Here is a 23,513-nt window from a genome sequence, read left to right on the forward strand (position 1 = left end):
TTTTTTTTTTTTTTTTCTTTCTTGTTTTATTTTCTTTTTCTGGTGGAGGCCATGAATGGCACTGGCGTTTTATAAAAATATCTGGGAAGTAAATTTTTTTTGAGATTTTGCATGTGTGAAAATGTCTTCATTCTATTTTCACATTGATTAGTAGTTTGGCTGGTATAAAAGTTTCCCCCTCAGAATTTTGGAGACTTTTTTTCTTTGTCTTAAGGCTTCCAAAGTTGCTCTGGGGACCCTGGAGCGATTCAAATTCTTAATTCTTGAACGTATCGTCTCTCCTTCCCTTTTCTGGCAACTTGTATGATCATCTGTGTGTTCCTGTTTTTAGTTTCATGATGTGAGTATCTTTTCATCTCACTGCTTTGGACACTTGGTGGACATTTCAAGCTGGAAACATGTTCCTGAATTGGAGATGACTCCATTTTATTTTATTTCCTCCTCTTCATATTTTTATTTTCTTTCTGAACTTTTTGCTGCTTACAGGCTAGATATTCCGAACCAGTTGTCTGATTTTCTTAGTTTCTTTCCTGCTTTTTCTTCTCTTTGTCCTTATGTTCTACTTTCTAGGGAATCTCAGTTTTATCTCTTAGCCTTTTTATTGAGTTTTTCTTTTGTGTTGACATGTTTTCATGCCTATGAAATCTTTTGTGTTTTGCTGACTAATTGTTTTGTACAACATTTTGTTTTCTTTTTATGAATGCAGTGTTTTAATTACCAAATATAATGATACATTTTTCCAAGCTTTTATCTCTGCTTGATCTCTGTTTCTTTCAAGGTGCTGTTTTCTACTTAGTTTTTTGTTGTTGTTGTTCTCTTTTTTATAGCAAACATTTTAATCATATCTGTTGATCCTTGGTTGCCTTTTCTTATTTACTTATTTACTTTCTATTATGAAAAATTTGAATCATACACAATAAAGGAAGAAGAGTGTAATGAACTCTGAAGCACCACCCAACCTCAAGATCAACATTTTGTCTATGTAAATTTAGGAGTGGGCACTAAAAAAACTGAGTGGAAGGATTGCATGTGTGGTATGGTGGGGAGGCTTGCTGATTGTGTGTTTTTTTCTTTTTATTGAGACAGGATCTCACTCTGTTGCCAGGGTGGAGTGCAGTGGCACGATCTCAGCTCACTGCAACTCCCGCCTCCAGAGTTCAAGTGATCCCTCTGCTTCAGCCTCCCTAGTAACTAGGACTACAGGTGTGCGCCACTATGCCCGGCAAATTTTTGTATTTTTAGTGGAGACAGTGTTTCACCATGTTAGCCAGGCTTGTCTCGAACTCCTGACCTCAGGTGATCCGCCTACCTTGACCTCCCAAAGTTCTAGGATTACAGCCATGAGCCACTTTGCCCAGCCATGATTGTGTGTTTTCCTTTTAGGATGATCTGGCTGGGTTTTGTAGGAGAATGTTTTCATATTAATTTTTGAAGGTCTTTCCTCAGTGAAAGATCCCTCAGTCTCTTGCCTGTTAGATGCTGATGTAATCTTGCTGTTTTATATCATATCCCTGTTCTTGATTACGTGGTATCTCCTTGTCTTTAAACCATCTGTTTTGTCTTAGCAGGAAACAAATAGCTGGTTTTATGCTGGTTCAGAAGAGGGCCGGTTATTTGTCTGCTTCTATATCTAGATGAGATCTTGGCATCAAACTGCTTTCTGAACATTTTGTAGAAGTCCTCTTATTATTACTTCCTTTTCACTGTCCTCAAATCTCTGTCCCCCAAATGTATGCATGCACGCATGTGCTCGTGTACACACACACACACACACACACACACACCCTCTAAATACCTGGTGCCATAAGTTCCTCAGTCTTTTTTCTGTAGTATAAGTCAGGTAGTTTGTCTTTACCTGCCCCCCTGCTGGATTTTTGCTTAGGTTTCTTAGTTGGCTAAATCATTTAGCATTTGTCTTTCTTTCCAGCTTCCAAAGTGAATTACTTTATCCCTTCTTATGCTGTCTTTGTATTTCTGGTTTTAGTTCTTAAAAAAAAATTCCTCCTGTATCCTTTTAGTTGGCTTTGGAAAAGAACAGTAGTAAATGCACGTGTTGAAATCGTTCATCTGTCAGCCTTCTCCAGATGTTAACACAGTGATTTCTATACTGTGCATTTATTTGGTAGAGCAGGAACATAGAGTGCAGAGCTTGTTTAAGAGGAACTGGTCAGGAAGGCTAAGTGAACATCTCTTGAAGGTCAGAGAAAGAAACATTACGATAATTTATTTTTGTTTTAGAAAAATAGGGCACCACTGAGGACACTGGTTTGGCAGTGGGTAAAACTAAGGTCAAGTAGACTAATTAGGAGACCCTGTTAATCAGAAAAAAGATGATGAAGACCTGAGTTATGGAGAGAAGGGGAAAGATTTGAAAAATATTAAGGAGATAAAACTGAAGAAGAACCAGGAGGTAGTTATGATAGTAATTTGCCACTGGGTAGACAGTGATTCATGTCACTTGAGTTAGAAAATAAAGGAAGAGGACCTGTGTGTTGAGAAGACAATAAGTTGGCTCAGTATTAGAGGTTGAGATACCTCTGACAGATGATGTACTGTAGTTACTTGATTGTCTGGAGTTCAGACAGTTGTTGCAGAGTCATCAGTGTGTTTATGGGACATGAGAAGTGAGACAAGGATAGTAGCCTGAGAAAGACCAATATTTAGAGGGTGATTTTTTTTTTCCTTAACTTTTCTTTTATGGAAATAATTATAGATTCACAGGAAATTTCAAAGATGGTATATAGAGATACCATGTATCCTTCACTCAATTTCTCCTTACATCTTCTGTAATTATAGTAGAATATTAATTTTCCTCTCCTTAATTATTCTAGTAGTTTTCTTATTTTAATAACTGATGAATTTATTTTTGAACTTTTATAGTATTGTAGGCAATGTCTTGTAGTTACTGTGGGCCCAAAGGGTGTTTACATCAAGCTGCATACCAGGGGTTGGACACATTTTTTAGCCACTAGAATTATAAGGTATTGAATCTCTTCAAGCATTGATTAAGGGAGTCTGTCTGTTTAGCAGTTACTTACTTTGGTTTAGCTAATGCTAGCATATTTTGAATATTGGAATATACATTTAAGTAGATAAATTTTCCAAGGGAATTTTAGCCTACTTCATAATCAAAATGAACTTGGCTGTTTTTTCTTAATATTCTTTCTTTTTTGTTTGATGAAAGATTGAGCTATGGAGAATGAAGTTGAAGTGAGTTTTAAGATATACTACTCTATTAAATAATGGCATTTTTATAGTTCTCTTCCTTTAGAAAACTCCTTAATAAGGTCTTTCAAGTGGTTTTTTCATTATAAAAAGGGCCAAAATTATATTTAACATAAGTTCTGGAGATTTAATATATAGTGCGGTGTGTATAGTTAAAAAAAATAATACATTGTACGCTGGAGAATTGCAAATAAAACCCCAACAATTGAACTTAGTAGTATATGTATCAAAAGGGGGATACACATATACTGTGTGGCATTGTAATGCTTTGAATTATATTGACATTTGAATTACTTCTTAAGTGAGGAGGTATTTGGTAATTTATTTGGTTTCCTTTTTGTGTTCATCAAATTATAGATATTATTATGTTTTACAGATTGACTTTTTACCCCTTTTGTTTTCTTCCAAACTACTTACTGTGTAGCATATTGAATCAACTTCCCTAAGACATTAATTCAGCAAACTAGAATTTTAAATCAAAACTTCTCTTCTTCTTCCATCTCTGTGTTCTTGACTCATTAAAAATATTAACAAAAATTCTAAATATGTTTAAAAAGTAAAAACAAAGAACTCCTTTGCCCTCATCCCAACATCATCCTTTTTCCTTTCCATATCTAAGAATCATTAACAGTTTTTTCTATTTGCTTCCAGAAACATTTTTGTGTACACCATATACCGATATCTAGATATTTTTAAAAATTGTTTGACAAGTGGAATTGTTATACACACTTGTGCACCTTTTAAAAAGTATTTGTTTGAAATTTTAAAATTATATGCCAAATCCCCCCGTCCTTTTTTTGTTGGGGTGGGTCGACAGATTTTCACTCTGTCATGTAGGTTGGAGTACAGTGGTGGGATCATAGCTCACTGACTGCAGCCTTGAACTCCAGGGCACAAGCAGTCCTCCTGCCTCAGTCTCCTGAGTAGCTGGGATTACAGGCAGGTGCTACCATGCTTGGCTAACTTTTGTTTGTTTGAGACAGAGTTTCACTCTTGGTGCCCAGGCTGGAATGCAGCAGTGCAATCTCAGCTCATCGCAACCTCTGCCTTCCAGGTTCAAGCAATTCTTCTGCTTCCGTCTTCCAAGTAGTTGGGATTACGGGCATGTGCCACCACGCCTGGCTAATTTTGTATTTCTAGTAGAGACAGGGTTTTACCATGTTGGCTTGGCCAGGCTGGCTTCGAACTCCTGATCCACCCACATCGGCCTTGCAAAGTGCTGGGGTTACAGGTGTGAGCCACCATGTCCGGCCTTAGCTAACTTTTAAATGTTTTTCAAGAATAGAGTCTTCCCATGTTGCCCAGACTGGTCTCCAATTCTTGGCCTCAAGCAGTCCTCCTGCCTTGGCCTCCAGAGAATTGGGATGATAGGCGTGAGCCACAGCATTCAGCCCCCAAATCCTTTTTAATGGCTTCTCAGTATTCTGGAATATGGAAATTTCATAATTTAATTATTTTACTGATGAACATTTGGGGGCATTCATCCCCCAAATCCGTTTTAATGGCTTCTCAGTATTTTAGAATATGGAAGTTTCATAATTTAATCATTTTACTGATGAACATTAGGGTTGGTTCATTTTAGATTAATTATTTAGGTGAGAGCATCTATAGAATTTAAAATGCCAATGTTAGTATGTCATCTGAAGTGACAGGGAAAGGAAAATAGATATTTCTTATATGTGCAAACTCTTAAAATGAACAAATGTGTGTAGCCTTGGCATATGTATTTTTTACTGCCAATAGGCAATTGAATAGTATTTTTTTATTTTTGCTTTCCAATTATAAACAGAACTAACTTTGTTTTGCTATTGCTTATAATTAGGACCTTTCTAAAAATATGATTCATTTTTTTAATAAATTGGTTTGAGGACTTTTTATATGATAGGTAATTTTTTGATGGGGGATGGGACATTAGAGTGTCTTATAAGTTTTATTTATACTTCCCATAGGGATTAGGAGCAGACAGCAAGAACCTGTACCCTTTCCTGCTCCCAGTTATTCAACTGAGTACAGATGTTTCTCAGCCTCCACATGTTTATCTTCTGGAAGATGGTTTAGAATTATGGTAAGAGGAAAAACTTAACACCATGGATCTTATTTTATTCGTGACCTTTCCTACTCTCATGCCAGTAAAGTTAAGGTCATGTAATAAGGCTTTAAAAACAAAAATGTAAACTCTGTTTCTTCAAACTGGGCATATATCTCCTTTTTTTGGGCAGCTGTCACTCAGTGTAGGATTACAGTTAAAGGGGGACTTTTCAACAGGAACTCAGCTGCATTTCATCTTTTGAAATTTGTCATGTAATGGGTTCATGGTAACTTTTCCAAAAAGTTCCTGACTTACAATCTCTAATCTGTTAAATGAGATTTTTGGGGGATATTGAGGTCCTGTTACTACTTAACCAACCATTGAGATATTATACCTCAGCCCCAAATGGTAAAGCTACTTATAGTCTTACTTATTGTTTTACTGAGTAAATTAATAGTATGCAGTATTAAGAGGTTTAAAAAAAAAATGCCGTGCTTCTGTGGCAGCTCAGTGCTACAGAGGCTTATCGACTGCCCACGGTGTGTAAACAGCTGTGCTAGAAAATTCTTTTGCTTTATTAAGCTCACTTTGCTGTTGGCAACAGTTTTATCCAGAGACAGTCTTTCAATAATACATGAAAAGCTTCAAAATCCCATTATATAAATTGATAATGCAGTTAAAGAAAGCAAATCATAGAAATCAACCATAAAAGAAATGAACATTTGTTTCTCTTCTTCCCTCCCTCTCTTCCTTTGGAACTTCCTTCCTTCCTTCCCTTGTTTTTTATAGATGTCTAGAATTTAACAGTTTTGGTTCTTGGAAATTACCTTTGGTGCAAATTGTAATAATGATCTCTATCAGGATATGAGCTGAATGACTTTAAAGCTTAACTAGGTGGATACTTACTAATTTGCGGTTTGTGTTCCTCAGAAAGGTGTTGTTCAAACTTAAATGGCATCTATATGGTTCAGTTGTAAATTAGCCTGTTGAAATATTTTATATTCAAACATTTCTATTTGTATAAGGATAGATTACTTTAAATCAGAGGTTGGCAAACTTGTACTGTAAAGAACCAGACATTAAATATTTTAGGCTTTCTAAGTCACACAATCTTTGTTGCAGCTATTCAACTCTGCTGTCAATTTCAAAACAATCATAGACAATACGTTAACAAGTAGGTATGGCTATGTGCCAATTAAGCATCATTTATAGAAATAAGTACCTGGGTGAATTTAGCCCATGAGCTGTAGTTTGCCCACCTCTGCTCTAAAGTATAAGGTAAAATATTAATTCCTGACATCTAAATAATTTTTTCTAAACATGCAGCTACTATATGATGTTGAATGTTAGAAAAAAAATCTAAATATGTTAGAGATTAGACTCAGATTTACTAGTATTACCAACAATATATTAATGTGTTTATTAAAGATATATATATTTTCAAGGGATTACATTAAAAAGTAATAAAAATGTACTGTTTTGTTAATGGTAATTTTTTTCCTAGCCTTTATTTACATGCTAATGAAAATAAATTATTAGGACAATTTTAAAAAATTACCTAATTTGTTGAGTTTCTCTAAAGAATCAGAGTACATATTCATGAATTTTTCTTAATGGGTTAGAGTTTATATTTGAAATCAGGCAAACATAGGCTCCAATCCCATTTATACTACATTATATATGTAATTTGAAAAAGTTAATCATCCTTGGTGAACCACAGTTTCCTTATCTGTAAAATGAAGAATAATTCCTACCCTTACATGGTTGTTGTGAAGACGAGATGTTTGCTGAAGTGGTTGACACTTTGGATATGGCATTCAATGCCTGAGAATATATGATTGCCTAGGAAGAGAAGGACAGATAGAGAACATTCTGCCCAGGGCAGAATTCTAATACACTTGCAACATTTTGAGGACCTGAAGAGCCGTTTACAAAGACAGAGAAGAGCTATGTACTTAGATAGTAGGAAAACCAAGCCAAGAGAGGAGAATATTTCCTAAAAGAGGGGAGAGTGGTCAACTTTGTCAAATGTTGCTGATTTTCCTTATAAGATTAGTATAGAAATGTGAATTTGGCCACATGAAGGCGATAGGAGGATTTTCACTGGAGTGGTAAGAACAGAAATTAGAATTGGAGTAGTCTGAAGAGTGAATTGAAGCTAAGTCCATACAGAGTATACACACTGATAACTTGTTTGAGAGACTTTACTATTAAGAGGAGTACAGAAGTGGGGCAACAGCTGAGTAGTATGGGAAATGTAAGATCTAGAGGAATGGGTCAGGCTGGATTGAGAGAGTGGGATAAGTGAAGGAGGCAAAAAGGGGTGGGATTGAGAGCTTAGGTGGAGGGATTGAATTTTGGTAGCAGCTGGAATACTTCATCTGTTTTAACTGGAGGCCCAAGGCAGTTTTTCAAATTTGATAATGGGATGAGATAGGAAGGTGTTCATCCAACAGCTTCTGTTTTCTTAACAAAATATGAAGCATCACCTTTAGTGAGGAGTAATGGGCTGAATTAGGAGTATATACAAGGTAGAGGTCTGTAGGTGAGAGAAGGTATAAAGTAGTTATGTTAAAGAATGGGAATTTGAATTTATTAGGGATAGATCCAGTACCAGTTGATGTTTCAGGTCACGAATATAGAGTGAAACTCTTAGACCGATTATGTGATTTATCTCCCACCATGGCTTTTTATTTTCCTGTTGATCCATCTACCTAGAGTTTTGTCAGTTACTAGTCTTCAAAAACAACCTTTGGCTTTGGTTCTTTTTGTTCATATTTGTTTCCTATTAATATCTGCTCTTATGTTTTATTATCTCATTCTACTTGCTTTAGGTTTATGGGTTTGTTGTCATTTGATTTCCATTCTAACAAAATTAGTTCATCAACTTTTAGCCTTCTATCTTAATATAAACATTTAATGCAATAAATTTTTTAACCAGAGTTAGAGCAAAAGACCTTGTATAAACAGTTTTTTATTTTTAAGAAAATTGGATGGGATAGTAATGAATACTGGTAAGCAGTCAGCAGTATCAGCCATATCTCATTAAAAGCAGTATGATCATTGAAAAAAAATGAATTTGATTGCTTTTTGCCATCTACTCAAAAGATTGTATCTTTCTCTTCAGAAAGAAAACCCTTCTCTTAAAAGAACCTTGACTTCCTAGGATAAACTTTACTTGGTGGTGAATTACACTACTAATGAATATTATAAACATTTTTCTAATATTTTATCTAATTTTATTTCTTCCTCTATTAATGAGTTGGCTCTATGATCTACATTTTGTGATTCTTTTTGATTTTATATCAGTGCTATATTTGTTTAACAATTTAAAAATTGTTTTTATTGTACTGGAATGATTTTTTTGATATGTATCAATCTATTCTTTGTACGTTTGAACAATTCATTAATAAAAGGAACTGGAAATAGACCAGTCGTCGAGGCCAGGGTTTCTTTACAGTTTTGATAACATCATCAGGTTATTCCTCAGGTTTTAGTTTTTAAAGCCAATGTTAGATTTTGAATAGGCTTTTCCCTCCTTTTCTCGCTGCTCTTTTGACAATCATAGTTTTTCTCCTTGTTTCGAGGGTTGGGCCAACCACACACTTCTGTGATAACCCACCGTGGATATGCATTATGTCATGGATTGTGGTCAGATGGGTTTGTAATTGGCCTTTGTTGTATTAAAGCTTTCATGTATATGTATTATATTATGGATTGTTGCATACTGCTAATGCAGTCAGATTGGCTTGTAATTGGCCTTTGTTCTACTAAGTTCATATTTATTCAGCATTTAGCATAAGTTGTTTTACTAATTTATTAGCCTAGTTTCGCTTTAAAGGACATATCAATTACATGTGGCAGAGGATCATATCAAGAAAATCAGAACAACAAAATAACTTTTTTATGTCCTTGACCAATTCGTAATAGTTACACTTTTGATTTATTGTTATAATTTCATTATTATAGATACTTTAGTATATACAGTCGAGTCTTTCTATCAACAGGCGATTGGTTCCAGGACTACCACGTATACCAAAATCCGTGCATACTAAAGTCCCGTAGTCAGTCCTGTGGAACCTGTGTGTATGTATATGTGAAAAGCCAACCCTCCGTAAACTTGGGTTTGCATCCCGTGAATACTGCTCTTTTAATCTTACATTTGGTTGAAAAAGTCTGGGTATAAGTAGACCCACGCAGTTTAAAGCCATGTTTTGCAAGGCTCAACTGTAGTTACTTTCCACTACCTTTGCTATTTATATAGAAATACTACATAATCTGTAGACAGGTTTTTATTTTAAGGTATTTGGTTAATTCTTTCTTAGATAATTTTTATAACTTACTGATTATCCATATATCTTTCTCATTTAAATGGGACCTTTTTAATATTTAAGTCATTATGTTAATGGCTTTACATGGGCATGGAAAGTGATTTAATCACCTGTTTTTCCTTCCTAGGTTAGTAACTTTGGAAAACAGCCCATGTGTTACACCGGAGTTGCTTCGTATATTTCAGAATATGTCACCACTTCTTGGTATGTGTTAGAGCATAAACTTACTAATGATTTTTTAAAGCAGCCATAATTTGGAGGCACTGAAACAAATATTATTGTATTTTTTTTTTAGTTCAACTTTTAGTTAAGATTCAGGGACTATATGTACAAGTTTGTTACATGGATATATTGTGTGATGTTGAGGTTTGGGGCACAAGTGATCCTGTCATCCAGGTAGTGATCATAGTACCTAACAGTTTTTCAACCTTTGAGTTCCTCCCTCTGCTTTCTAGTAGGCGGAAGTATCTGTTTTTGCCATGATTATGTCCATGAGTACTCAATGTTTAGAACATACATACATTCCATTTTGATTTAATCCCTGATATTGACAAGTAAGTCAATTGGTGTTTTTTGTTTGTTTTATTAATTAATTAATTTATTATTATTATTTTTTTAATTTTCCCCCTTTTAATGACTTTCTTTTAACAGCATGTTTGTTTTGTTTTGAGACAAGGTCTTGCCCTGTTGCCCAGGCTGGAGTGCAGTGGCATAATCATAGTTTACTGCAGCTTCGAGCTCCTGGGCTCAAGCAGTCTTCCCATCTCACCCTCCTGAGTAGCTAGAGCCACAGGCACACATCACTACATCCAGCTAATTTTTAAAACATTTTTGTAGAGGTGATGTCTTACTATGTTACCCAGGCTGTTCTCAAACTCCTGGGCTCAAGTGATCTTCCCACCTTGGCCTCACAAAGCTCCAGGATTGCAGGTGTGAGCCACCATGTCCTGCTGATGTTTTGATGGTCTTAGATTTTGCTGTAAACTTTTTAGAATCATTTCTGCTTATTAAAAGTGAACACTAAATTATATCACTGTGAAACATTTTTTAATACCAATATGTTCTTAGGAAACAATTTACAAATTGAGCTTGAACTTTGCCTGGTAAGTTTCCTACATTTGATAGTAGTTCCGTTAGCTATTTAGAAGACTATATTGTAAAACTGCTGCTATATACTGTGTTTTTAATCTAGCTTATTTTAAAATGGATTTTGCCTTATCAGTTGATCACAAAAGCTCTTTGTACAGATTTCTCTCTTTTAACTAAGGAACTACCCAAAGAGTCTTAAGTATCAGGAAATTATATTGTTTGTTGAAATATTGCTTATGAATGAGCTTTGAAGTCATGAAGCCTCATATTTTTTAAGCAACACTTTTGGTACATGAAACCAAAGAACTGGGTACCCTGCTATGAGTGGGCTAATCTCTTTTGTAGCCTTTTTGAATGAGATCTAATTAGATTCATTTTCTAATCTGAATGTGTATTTCGATGATAATTAATTAAAAAAATCACTACTTTTCTGTTATATATTAGCTACCATTCTCAAATATGTATCAGTGTAAAAATTGATAAATAATATTTTGTTTATAGGTTGTTTTGTGTGGGTGTTTACCAGGGTAGGTTCAGACTTAAACACATATTTCAGAATTGTATATAGTCTGTTTACTAGCCCTTTCATTCTGTTTCAGTCTGTAAAATATTTCCCTTGTTTTGATTATTTAGAAACTGTATTATAAATGTTATGTATGTTTTTTTCCATTCATGGATCCTCAATGAAGCATTTTTAATTCCTTCATTTGAACTTTGGGTATACTAACCGAATAGTTTCAATATTGTCATGAGAGGGCATTTAGCTAGGAAAATACTAGGAAGAAAGGCATCATTATTATGGCAATGTCTGCAGGTTTTTATTTATTTATTTATTTATTTGTTTGTTTGTTTATTTTTGTTGTTGTTGTGGGGGAGGTCTAAGAACTTATTTGTGCTGAGAATTTTTTTTGTTTGTTTTGGATGAAGTCTAGCTTTGTCACCCAGGCTGGAGTGCAGTGGTGCGACCTTGATCTTGGCTTATTGCAACCTTTGCCTCCTGGGTTCAAACAGTTCTCCTGCCTCAGCCTCCTGAGTAGCTAAGATTACAGGTGTGCAACACCACACCTGGCACACCTGGGTAATTTTTATATTTTTAGTAAAGATGGAGTTTCACCATGTTGGCCAGGCTGGTCTCACACTCCTCACCTCGTGATGTAATCACCTTGGTCTCCCAAAGTGCTGGGATTATCAGAGGCAAAAATGTCCCTGACGTATAATGAATGACACACTGGAAAAATAGACTTACTCTTTGAAAAACCAGCAAATCTGGACTAAAATGATTATAACTGGTTAAAAAATCATTTTCTCTTTTTATTTGTTGGATGACCATGGTGGCTAAATAATGTGATTAGTTCTTAACATTTTCTCTGAAATTTTTTGTTCCTCTTCTCAAATAGTAACCAGTTGTTTTCTAGTAAAGAACCATTTGCTCTTTGTTATCTAGAGTCCCCATAAAAGGAAAAACTTACCAAAGATGAAGTCAGTGGCAATAGGTGTTGACCTACTAGGAAAAATTTTATCTTTCAGTCATGATAGAGAAAGAAAATAGGGTTCTTTGGTGAAGGTCTTTTTAGTTGTGTTCTACCTAACTTACTATACTATGCCCACTTTTTTTTTTTTAAGATGGAGTCTCACACTGTTGCCCAGGCTGGAGTTCAATGGTGCAATCTTGTCTCGCTGCAACCTCTACCTCCTGGGTTCAAGAGATTCTCCTACCTCAGCCTCCAAGTAGTTGGGATTACAGGCGCCTGCTACCAAGCCCAGCTAATTGTTTTTTTTTTTTGTAGTTTTAGTAGAGATGGGATTTCACTATGTTGGCCTGGCTGGTCATGAACTCCTGACCTCGTGATCCACTCACCTTGGCCTCCCAAAGTGCTGGGATTACCAGCATGAGCCACTGTGCCAGGCCCATACCCTGCCGTTTTATAAAGAAGCAATTGACAGGCTTCTTTATGTTTGACCTAGGATTAGACACCTCAACCAGACCTTTTACCAACTTTGTCATGACAACATTCAGCTACTTTCACATATGTGTGATTTCACACACTGGTCTCATTTCACCCTGTTTTCCACCTCAAATTCAGCATGCTTGGTCTCCATAATGTTTAGTTCCCTTAGAGTGGTGGGAGAGGGATTGGTAACGAAGAAGAGATTTAAATAGAAAACATGTGACTTACTTTACTATAACTGTATAGCACGATATTTAGCAGAGTTTTAGGTAAGCGGCCTAGCTTCGTTGTTTTTTTTTTTTTTTTTTTTGGTGGGGACAGAGTCTTGCTCTGTCACTCAGGCTGGAATGCAGTAGCATGATCTCAGCTCACTGCAACCTCTGCTTCCCAGGTTCAAGCAGTTCTCCTGCCTCAGCCTCCCAAGTAGCTTGAATTATAGGCATGTACCACCATGCCCAGCTAATTTTTTATTTTTAGTAGAAATGGGGTTTCACCATGTTGCCCAGGCCGCTGTTGAACTCCTGGCCTCATGTGATTTGCCCACCTCTCAGGCTTGAGCCACTGTGTCCACCCTCTAGTGTAGTTTTAACAATATAAAGCTTTGTAATATTTCTAACCAAATCAATTAGGACTTTTATGTGTTTGGAATAATGCCTGGCACATAGTAAGTATTATCTTAATGTTTTGCTGGTATGTTAGTGCTATTACTATCACTATTAACATTACTCCTATTTTAAAATTATCCTGCCATTGACTGGCTCTCAGGATTTATTATTTACTGAGTGAAGAACTAATGAAATTGCAGCTTTTTGATATTACATATTTAATTCAAACTTTTTTAATTTTTAAAGGCTTAAAAAATTCTGGCTGGGCATAGTGGCTCACACCTATAATTCTACCACTTAGAGGGGCTAAGGAGGGCATATCAGGAGGTCAGGAGTTCAAGACCAGCCTGGCTAATATGGCAAAACCCTGCCTCTGCTAAAAATGCAAAAATTAGCTAGGTGTGGTGGTGCACACCTCTAGCCCCAGCTATTCGGAAAGCTGAGGCAGAAGAATCACTTGAACCTGGGAAGCGGAGGTTGCAGTGAGCCGAGATTGTGCCACTGCACTCCAGCCTGGGCAACAAAGTGAGATTCCATCTCAAAAAAAAAAAAAAAAAGAAAAAAAAGATTAAAAAAATTCTATTTTATAAAGTTTTGATGAATATAGGTGATGTGGATGCTATTGAATTATTTGTTTTCTACTTTTATCATTCAAAAAAATGGTAAACATAATTTGTTTTATGCATTGTGGTGGTGTATTTACATCAATAATGAAGACATTCTATTTACAAATTACATTTGTTTATGTTTATTAGTACATCTTGACATCAGTATTACCTTTATTTTTGTTTGAGTATAGCACTGATAATTGTTTGACATACAGCTTTTTGCATGTACATTCTTTCAGACAAGTTTTAAAATTTATTTTTAAATACAACCAGAATATTTATTTTAATCTTTTAAGAGTATAAACCAAAATGAATATGGTTTTTGTATCAGTTAAATTCTCTTATTAGAACAATGCTTTTAAACTATCTATTTAATGAATATGATTGCAATTATATTTTTCTAAGCAGAAATTAAGCCACTGGGCTAGCTTCAGTGGCTCATGCCTGTAATCAGGTAAATTTCTTGAGGGTGGGAGTTCAAGACCAACCTGGGTAACATAGCAAGACCCCATGTCTACAAGAAATAAAAGATAGCTGGCCTTGGTGGGCTGTGCTTGTGGTTCTAGCTGCTCAGGAGGCTGAAGTAAGAGGATCAAGGCTGTAGTGGCTGCAGTGAGCTGTTATTGTACTGTTCCATTTAAGCTTGAGCAACACAGTGAGAACCTTTCTCTTTAAAAAGTAAAAATAAAAGAAAGAAAGCCACTGGCAGAAAGTTTCCTGCTTTAAAATATATAAAGCCAACATTATAGAACACTTTAAGATATTTAAGTTAATGGTTTTTAGGATGCATTAATTACGTATGAATATATTCAAGGCCAAGATTCATTTTATATCCTTTTCCCTAAATGTAAATAGAATCTGAGAAATTTTAAGTAGAACCAGAGGCTATAACTGGAAGTAATTCTATTAATTTAGTTCTAATAGCTTTTTTTCTTTAAATCTATGTTATGGTGTTAATTTACTTAATATTCTCCTTACTTAAAAGATCAGCATGTGACTGGCTCTTGTCCTAGTTACTGTGAATGGAACTAATGTTCCTTTAACTGTAAAATTTTTCAGCTGGTAACTTTCTAACAGATTTGGAAAGGATGAAGTAGATTTCTCTCGATTCTTTATAATATAATTTAATAATTCACTTCTTGTCCTCACAGAAATTTTAAGGAATATATAAAATGTAAAATAAAAATTAAAAATAGGAGCAAAAGTATAAATAAAAGCAAGTAGGAGTAGATTATAAAATAAAATCACACTAAATATATGAATCATATTTGAACAGTGTGTAACTAAATACATTGATGGATTATATGCAGGTTTACCTTAGAGCTCTGTAGCAGTCTATGAAAAGAAAAACCTAGTCACTTAAATCATGGATATTCAGTCTTGGCTCTCTTGTCATTTGGGTCAAGGTAATTCTTTGTTGTGGGGGACTTCCCTTTGCATTGAAGGATGTTTAATAGTATCCCCACCTCCTACCTACTGGATGTTAGCAATGACAAAAATGTTTCTAGACATTCCCAAATGTCCTGCAGTGGACAAAATTGCCCCTGACTGAGAACCTTAGACATAAATTACTCAATATCTGAAAATAAATACATACCTATTGCATGATTGCAAGAAGTCAATCATGCAATAGATAGGTGTTTACTTTCAGATACTGAGTAATTTCAGATAATGAAAAATGACTGTCAAGGCCTAGTAACTTCCTGGTATTAGGCCTAGACAGTCATTTTTCTTTAGAGTCTCACTAGGAACTTATGGATGTAGTGAACACTGTTCAGCACTGTTAAATAGATAAATTTGTTAAATTTAGGGCTATGTGTAATATCAATATTTAGTGTTTGCTGATGATAACATGCCCAAGAAAATTTTGTCAGTGCCATCCTGGGCATGTTAGAGGCATGGAAAGCAGTGGGAAGTGACCTAATTTGTATAGAATGGTCCAGGAATAGTTTTTAAATATCTGTAGGAAGATACGGGCTTTTTCTTTTTATATCAATTCTTCTTAAATGTTGTTTTTTTTTTTTTTCCCTTAACATTGATTTTGATAAAATTATACTTGGCAATGATTTCAAAATTATGTTCTCTGATATGCCTGGAATGAAGCCATTCTCAGTTCTCTCTTAAATATAGACCCTTTGCCTTACTTTTCATGGCAATCGCCAAACAGTCTGCTGTTCATTGTTGATCTACAAAAAAGTGTGCACAAGTCCAGGCTTTCTCCTTGAGAAGAAAAGGATAATGTGAATTTTTCATAATGATAGCTTTAATCTAATACAAAAGCCCCCTTTATCCTGAGATTTTATCTTTTATCGTTAAAAGATGCTTAGATGACAGCTTTTTAAAAAATGTTTTTTAGATTAGTAACTAGTAATAAGTTGACTATTTCCTGTCTTCTTCCTATCCTCATTTTTTAAAACTGTCAAATCCTAAATTTTAGGAACTAATGCCTTCAAAGACATTTTGAGGTAGGTTGGATTGTCATTCTTTTGTGAAAATAAATGGAAAATTTACATATGAATATGTCTTCTTTCTTTTATTTAGAAATGACAGATAAGAACACAGGGGCTAATCTTTTGCCAGAAATTAAGAAAAAACAATCTGTCCTATTGTGAGTGAATATAATTTCCAAAATACTTGTAACAAAGAATGGCAGGCTTTAGGCATCGACGTTATATTGGGAGTCATATTTTAATCTGTATATTTTTATACATGGAGCCTGTATCCTTTTGTATTATTATTTTATTTAGTGAGACACATAAAATAGCACTGTGTCAACTTTTGATCATATTCAGTTTTAACAAATAGTTTCTACTCTTCACTTGCAAAGGAATAGCTAAAAACGATACCATTTTCTGATGTTACTCTGGTAATTAAATGTTAAGAACATTTGTTATGTGTGGTGTTTTATAGGGAACCAGATTTGAAGAACAAAATGGAAAGATTGAATCTATCTTAACCTAATATAATTTTTTTGGAGTGTCATCAGGAGTCTGTTGAGAAGTCATATTGCATATTTAGTGCAAGTGCAGTAACACTCAGTAAATGTTCATCAAGTGAACCCATTTAAGCAAATGTCAAAATATGATGGTGAAATGATTCAGCTTCATGTAGTTTGTCATGATAGCCGTAAAAATTCATTTTGAAATGAAATGTTGGGTCGAATGATTAGGCAGTTTTTTTCTGAAAAGAAAAAATATGGAGAGCATGGCTTTTTTTTCCTGAATGTTTCAACTAGTGAAAAGCAAATGAGGTAGCATTAAGTTTTGGGTTGTTACCAGTATTTGTTCATTTGTTCATTCATTCAGTCACTCATTCATTAATTCACTGAGACAGGGTCTCACTCTTTTGCTCAGCCTGGAGTGCAGTGGCATGATCATTGCTGACTGTAACCTTTTAAATCCTAGTGATGCCAGTTTTTAGATAGATATCTATAGATACTAGTAGTCTGAATAGTGCTGAGGTTTGTAGAGTATGTAAATTAGTTTTAAATAACAATGAATCACTTCATTTAAACTAATTTTGAGCAGCGAATTAATTTGTTATTTTTTCTTTGTTTGACATTTATTGTTTTTGGCAGAACTAAGTTCAGAAAATCTCAGAACTTGCTTTAAGATCATCAATGGTTATATCTTTTTATCATCAACAGAATTTTTACAGGTATGTTGTAGTTTTGTATTATATGAAATTATATAATTACTATTTTGATTATTTCTTACTCGAAATCAGGGAGTGCCTCTTCAGAATTTTAAGATTGGTCTATTACTTTAAGGCGAAGAAACATTGGCTGAGCATTTTCCGCTGAAGGGCAGATGTGCTGCTTGCAGTTCATTTCTTATTTAATGCAGAAAATGTGCCATGTCAGCAAATATATTTTTATATTCCTATAAAAATTAATGTATCAATAATCTATATTTTTATTCGGCATAATCTTTTTTCTTTAACTTTTTCTAAGAGTTCTAATTGAAATTTGATATGCTTAGACATTTAGCGTATACTTCTCAAATAGATTATAATGAGTCCCAAATGAAATTTTACAGCGTTTTGATATTACAGATGTTCTTACGTATGTATTGACTTTTAATTGAATTTCAGACATATGCAGTAGGTCTATGCCAGTCCTTTTGTGAACTTTTAAAGGAGATTACCACAGAAGGTCAAGTTCAAGTGCTGAAGGTATTGTAATCATTTTAAGTGAATATATGAGTTTTTCTTTATATTTTATGAAGTTGGACTTTCATTTGGGTATGGATGGTTCACAAGAAGGAGAAGAGCTGATACAGTTCCAGACGGGCTATTTTAGCAGTTTTCAGTTGGTTTAATACCTACGGACCAGAGATCTCAAATCTTGAAGGTGCATACACCTTCAGCAAGCAACAGATCACCTGGACATCTTATTAAAATTCAATTCTGGATTTCTCACAAGGTCTGAACTGATTGGGATGTTGCCTATCTTGAGACCTTACTTTGTGTAGTAAGGATTTTAACTCTTGTAAATTATCCAGTGGTGTGGTGTCTGATACTTCTCACTCTTTCATTTTCACTTTATAATTTGGTAATTTTAATTTGATTTGGCTATCAAAATTTGAGTACCATGTTTGTTGAGATTGTGTAATTAAGAACCAACAGGCTCTAAGTTGTATATTATCTTTATATATTATGTCTGTATATTAAAGATACAAATAGTATTAAGTGTATATTTACATATAAACAAATGTATATATAAATATATTAAAATATCTTTATGTATGGATTTTGAGAGAAGGCGTTGCTATTAAAAGTACCCCTATTTTTGATGTCGAGTTTCTCAGCTATGTTCCAAGATACGAGAGCTGAATTTCTATCATAACAAAATAGCATTATGGTGTGAAAATCATGGCATTGCTTTAGAACCTAAAAATGATCTCACTTCCTCCCAGTGAAATGAAAGAGGTTACCCAAATAGGTTTGCTATAAGAAGTGTACTGAAGTAATCCAAAGTATACTCTAGGATCTAAGTTGGTAAAAGTTTGTGCGGATAATGAAGTCTTATTTCATCGTAACTGATATGGTTAGGCTTTGGGTCCACCCGGATCACCCCATGATCACCCCATGATCATCCCATGATCAAGGGGATTGTGGGGATGACTGTCTCCCAAATCAAGGGAATCATGGGGGTGGTTTTCCCCATGCTGTTCTCATGATAGTGAGTGAGTTCTCAAGAGATCTGATGGTTTCATGAGGGCCTCCTTCCCCTTTGGTTGGCACTGCTTCTTCCTGCCACCCTGTGAAGAAGCTGCCTTGCTTCTCTTTCACCTTCTGCGTTGATTGTCAGTTTCCTGGAGGCCTTCCCAGCTGTGCTGAACTGTGACTTAATTAAACCTCTTCTCTTTATAAATTACCCAGTCTCAGGCAGTTCTTTATAGCAGTATGAAAATGGATTCTTTGTTCTGCTTTATTCTTTTGTTACTTTAGCCTTTTACGATAACCAATAAGATACCATCTAGATTTGTGTAAGTACACTCTATGATGTTTGCACAACAGTGAAATCACCTAATGACACATTTCTCAGAACATATTCCTGTTGATAAGTGGCACATGACTGTGTATTTATTTGCTGTCGCAACTCTGCTAGCATGAATCAGGCTAATACAGTGTTAAGTACTGCAGAGAAGTGAACAAGAATAAGGAGAGAGAAAATACTCTTAGGATTGTCTATTGAGCAAGAGGGTTTAAAACCAAAATTTAAAACATATTTAGTGTCTATAAATGAGAAGGGTCATATGCCAGATTACTGAAGTATTAAATTATAGATTGATGAGAAAAGGAAGGAGCTTAAGGAGATCAGTAAGGACCGTATTGGTTTCCTAGGGATGCTGTAACAAAATACCACAACCTTGGTGGCGTAAAACAAAAGTTTATTTATAATATTGATATTCATTATATAATTAGAAAATCGGTGTTTGCAGGGCCATGCTATTTCTGAAGGGGCTAAGGGGGAGAATCTGTTCCAAGCCCTTCTCTTACCTTCTGGTGATTGCAGGCAGTCTTTCGAATTCCTTGACTTGTAGATACGTAATCCTGTTATCTGTGCTTCCGCTGTCACCTGATGTTCTCCTGGTATGTGTCTGTGTCTCTGTTTTGTTTTTGTTGTTGCAAGGACAAAAGCCATAGTTGATTAAGGGCATTCTCTAGTATCTTCATCTTACCTTGATTACATCTAGGATATGGGAGAACTCTTTGGCTTTAATTTTGTAGTTTCTTTGTTTCTTTTTTAGAGCAAGGGGTTTACTAAATGCTGAGAATATAAGCCACTGTTACCAAAGAATCATGTGGGCACTAAAGGATTTGTAATAACAGGAATCTGTGCATGTGACTTGTTGAGACCCTGGATACTTGAGGCCTGGTCTATTGCATTAGTCTTTTAATCCTCATTCATTATTAATTTCAAAGTGTTCTCCTAGCCCCAAAGCTTACAGGTAACATCAAACATGTTGCTTACTAAAATGCTTTTATGCGTTTTATAGGCATAATTGCATTTATGCCTTTACTAAGCTGACAGAGTGGCAAATAAGTATATTAAGGAACTTTATCAGTTTTACACAATCTCAACTTCAGCTTTTGCTTTGGTGATAAATTCTTCTCTGGAAGTAAGAGGAAATAAGGAATTGACACATTGGACTTAATTCTGACTATTTGAGGAAAAAGTGATTGGCATCCTGGGAGTGATTAAAACAAGTGAAAATTGCCATGTCATTTTGATACTATTGTCTCCACAGATTTTTTTCTGTATGTATGCCTGTTTTAACCTTTCTCCTCTATTAGACTGACCTTCTCCATTATCCAAAGTTCAGTAAATGTGGGCTCTGTTAGCTCTGAATACATACGTAGTAAGTGACTTGAAAGGCAAGGAATCCATAATTTTTATGTTGAAGCTGTGCCTCCAATAGAAATGCCATCTCATGTATACTGAGGATTCATTTGGAATTCTCTCCTTGACCATCCGCTTGGTTTGCATATGCTGCCCTGCTACTTTTATGGCTCTTGAGTATACTCTGGCCTTCATTTTCCTCATTTATTAAATGATTTTTATTCTGTACCTATGCAGTACCTGAAATTCTCCATGTTAAGTTATAATCTGTATATTCTAAGTGATTAAGAAAAGGTGATTTCTCACATTTAAACACCTTCCAGTCCAAATTTGAATTGACATCACCCCCACACACTCTTTTGGCTTTTCTGCAACAATATTATTAAATTAATTGTTGAAAGACAACTTGTGGATTATCTGGAATGGCCATTGTGATTCTACTTGTTTTTAATTATACTCTTAAAAATTATTAGAGAGAGCATAGCATAGCAGATAAGACTACACACTGAAGGGAGATCCCCAGGGTTAGAACATTGGCTCTGGTACTTCACAGTTACGTGATGTGGACAAATTACTCTTTGTTCCTCATTTTCCATCTGTAACATGGGGATGATAACTTTACCTACTTCCTAGGTTTGATGTGAGGAATACTTGAGCTTATATGTATAAACAGTTATAACAATGCCTAGCATGTAATAAGTGAATATAAGCATTGACTGTTTTTATCTAATATAATTATATAGCCGTCTTTTGAGAGACTAAATATTTAGTCTCTCTTTGGGGTGAAATAGGCTACTTCAATTATAGGCAAAATAATTTGTTTGCTAAGATCTTCAGCTCTAGAGAAACCAAGTTGTTCTACTTTATCCTTTTACGATTTCTTCAAAATAAATACTTAAGTACATTAATAAAATTTGCTTTTAAAACTAAGCAGGTCGTTTACACAGTAATGGTATATTATTAGCAAGAACTGCATATCTCAGCTCGCTCTTTAAAATTATTAATAATTGTATTTTGACCAGGCGTGGTGGCTCACACCTATAATCCCAACACTTTGGGAGGCTGAGGCAGGCAAACCACTTGACCTCAGGAGTTTGAGACCAGCCTGAGCGACATGGTTAGGCCCTATCTTTACAAAAAAATACAAAAATATCCGGGCATGTTGGTGTGTGCTGTAATCCTAGCTCCTCAGAGGCTGAGGTGGGAGTGGAGAGGGGTGGAGGCTGCAGTGAGCTGAGATTGTGCTACTGTACTCCATCTTGGGCAATAGAGGGAGACCCTGTTTTGAGTGAAAAAAAAATATTTGTATACTTTAGATTGACTCATATTTTTTCTCTGCAGACACAGAAACTGATGACCAGCCACTACCAGATGGCAGCAACAGCAGAGACCATGGAGAAATGATGAAGCCAAGGGCAGCAGGATCAGCGAGGCTGACTGGTTTGCAAAAAAAAAAAAAAAAAGAAGAAGAAGAAGAAAATTGGCCAGGCGCAGTGGCTCATGCCTGTAATCCCAGCACTTTGGGAGGTCCAGGTGGATGGATCCCTGAGGTCAGGAGTTCAAGACCAGCCTGGCAAACATGGGGAAACCTTGTCTCTTAAAAAAGAAAGAAAGAAAACTAATCGTATTTTTTTTCTGCTCAGAATAACAGTTTTTTTTTTTTATTATAGAAAATTCCAAACTAACTTACCGCATATCAAAAATCTATAGTCAAATATGTAGTCAAATTATTTTTGTAATATTTAATACAGGTTACAAATGAAGGCAATTTATCTGTAAGTATGCCAACAGTAGGTTGTTATTAGGATACATATATTTGAATTAAGAAATTTGGGGCTGGGTGTGGTAGCTCATGGCTGTAGTCCCAGCGCTTTGGGAGGCTGAGGCAGGCGGATCACCTGAGTTTGGGACTTTGAGACCAGCTTGACCAACATGGAGAAACCCCATCTCTACTAAAAATACAAAATAAGCTGGGCTTGGTGGCCCATGCCTGTAATCCCAGCTGCTTGGGAGGCTAAGGCAGGAGAGTTGCTTGAACCCGAGAGGTGGAGGTTGCAGTGAGCCAAGAGGTGGCAGTGAGCCATTGCACTCCAGCCTGGGTGACAAGAGTGAAACTCCTTCCCAACAACAAAAAAAGAAAAGAAAAGAAAGAAATTTGGAGCCAGGCATGGTGGTGTGTGTCTTTAATCTTAGCTACTTCAGAGGCCGAGGCTATAAGATCACTTGAGCTGAGAAGTTCAATTTCAGCCTTCTGCACGTAACAAGACCGCATCTCTATTAAAAAAAAAAGAGGAAGAGAGAGAAAAAAAGGAAAGAATGAAAAATTGGGAATCTGATATGTGTTTAAGATGGTATTTTTGTATAAATATTGGTATAGCTCAGTCTGTATATTTGACTTAAAATCTCAAACTAGATTTTATTATTTAATAAATGGATGTTAAATACTAAAAATATGCTCATTATGAATAAATTATTTCTATTTTTATATTCAGGAATATTTTAGGGCAATAATGCTTTCATTTTGCTGCTATATTTTAAGGCTGGGCAAACTCTCAAAATTTTTGGCATTTTCCGGATCTTAGAGTTTTAGTATAGCAATAACAATAGTTTTTAATATTAGCTCACTTTCATTTTTAATATCAGATACTGTTTCTTAATATAGTGTGGTATATAACATTTTAAATATATTTTTTACTAAATGTCACTGTTAACACTAATTTCTGACAGTATCTTCAAGTAACTTCTTTGTTCTTTGAAGTAGAAAATTACAGTGTTATGAAAATTGGATAGAGAGACCAGTATGCCTGCTTTTGGAGCAAATGATGTAGAA

The 23,513-nt window shown here is 35.2% G+C and overlaps 1 protein-coding gene across 2 annotated transcripts in view; it reads left to right on the forward strand.

The window, feature by feature from the left end:
* The window catches only part of IPO11 (importin 11), a 210,053-nt gene that overhangs the window by 102,863 nt on the left and 83,677 nt on the right, over positions 1–23,513 (forward strand). For both annotated transcript variants that reach the window (XM_017548572.2, XM_017548574.2), the window contains exons 21-24: positions 5,175–5,290; positions 9,713–9,789; positions 17,414–17,493; positions 17,929–18,009. In XM_017548572.2, the coding sequence (XP_017404061.1) occupies positions 5,175–5,290; positions 9,713–9,789; positions 17,414–17,493; positions 17,929–18,009 (354 nt within the window). The remainder of the gene's footprint in view (positions 1–5,174; positions 5,291–9,712; positions 9,790–17,413; positions 17,494–17,928; positions 18,010–23,513) is intronic.

The sequence above is a fragment of the Cebus imitator genome, unplaced genomic scaffold, assembly GCF_001604975.1.
Source record: "Cebus imitator isolate Cc_AM_T3 unplaced genomic scaffold, Cebus_imitator-1.0 Scaffold211, whole genome shotgun sequence".
Lineage (NCBI taxonomy): Eukaryota > Metazoa > Chordata > Mammalia > Primates > Cebidae > Cebus > Cebus imitator.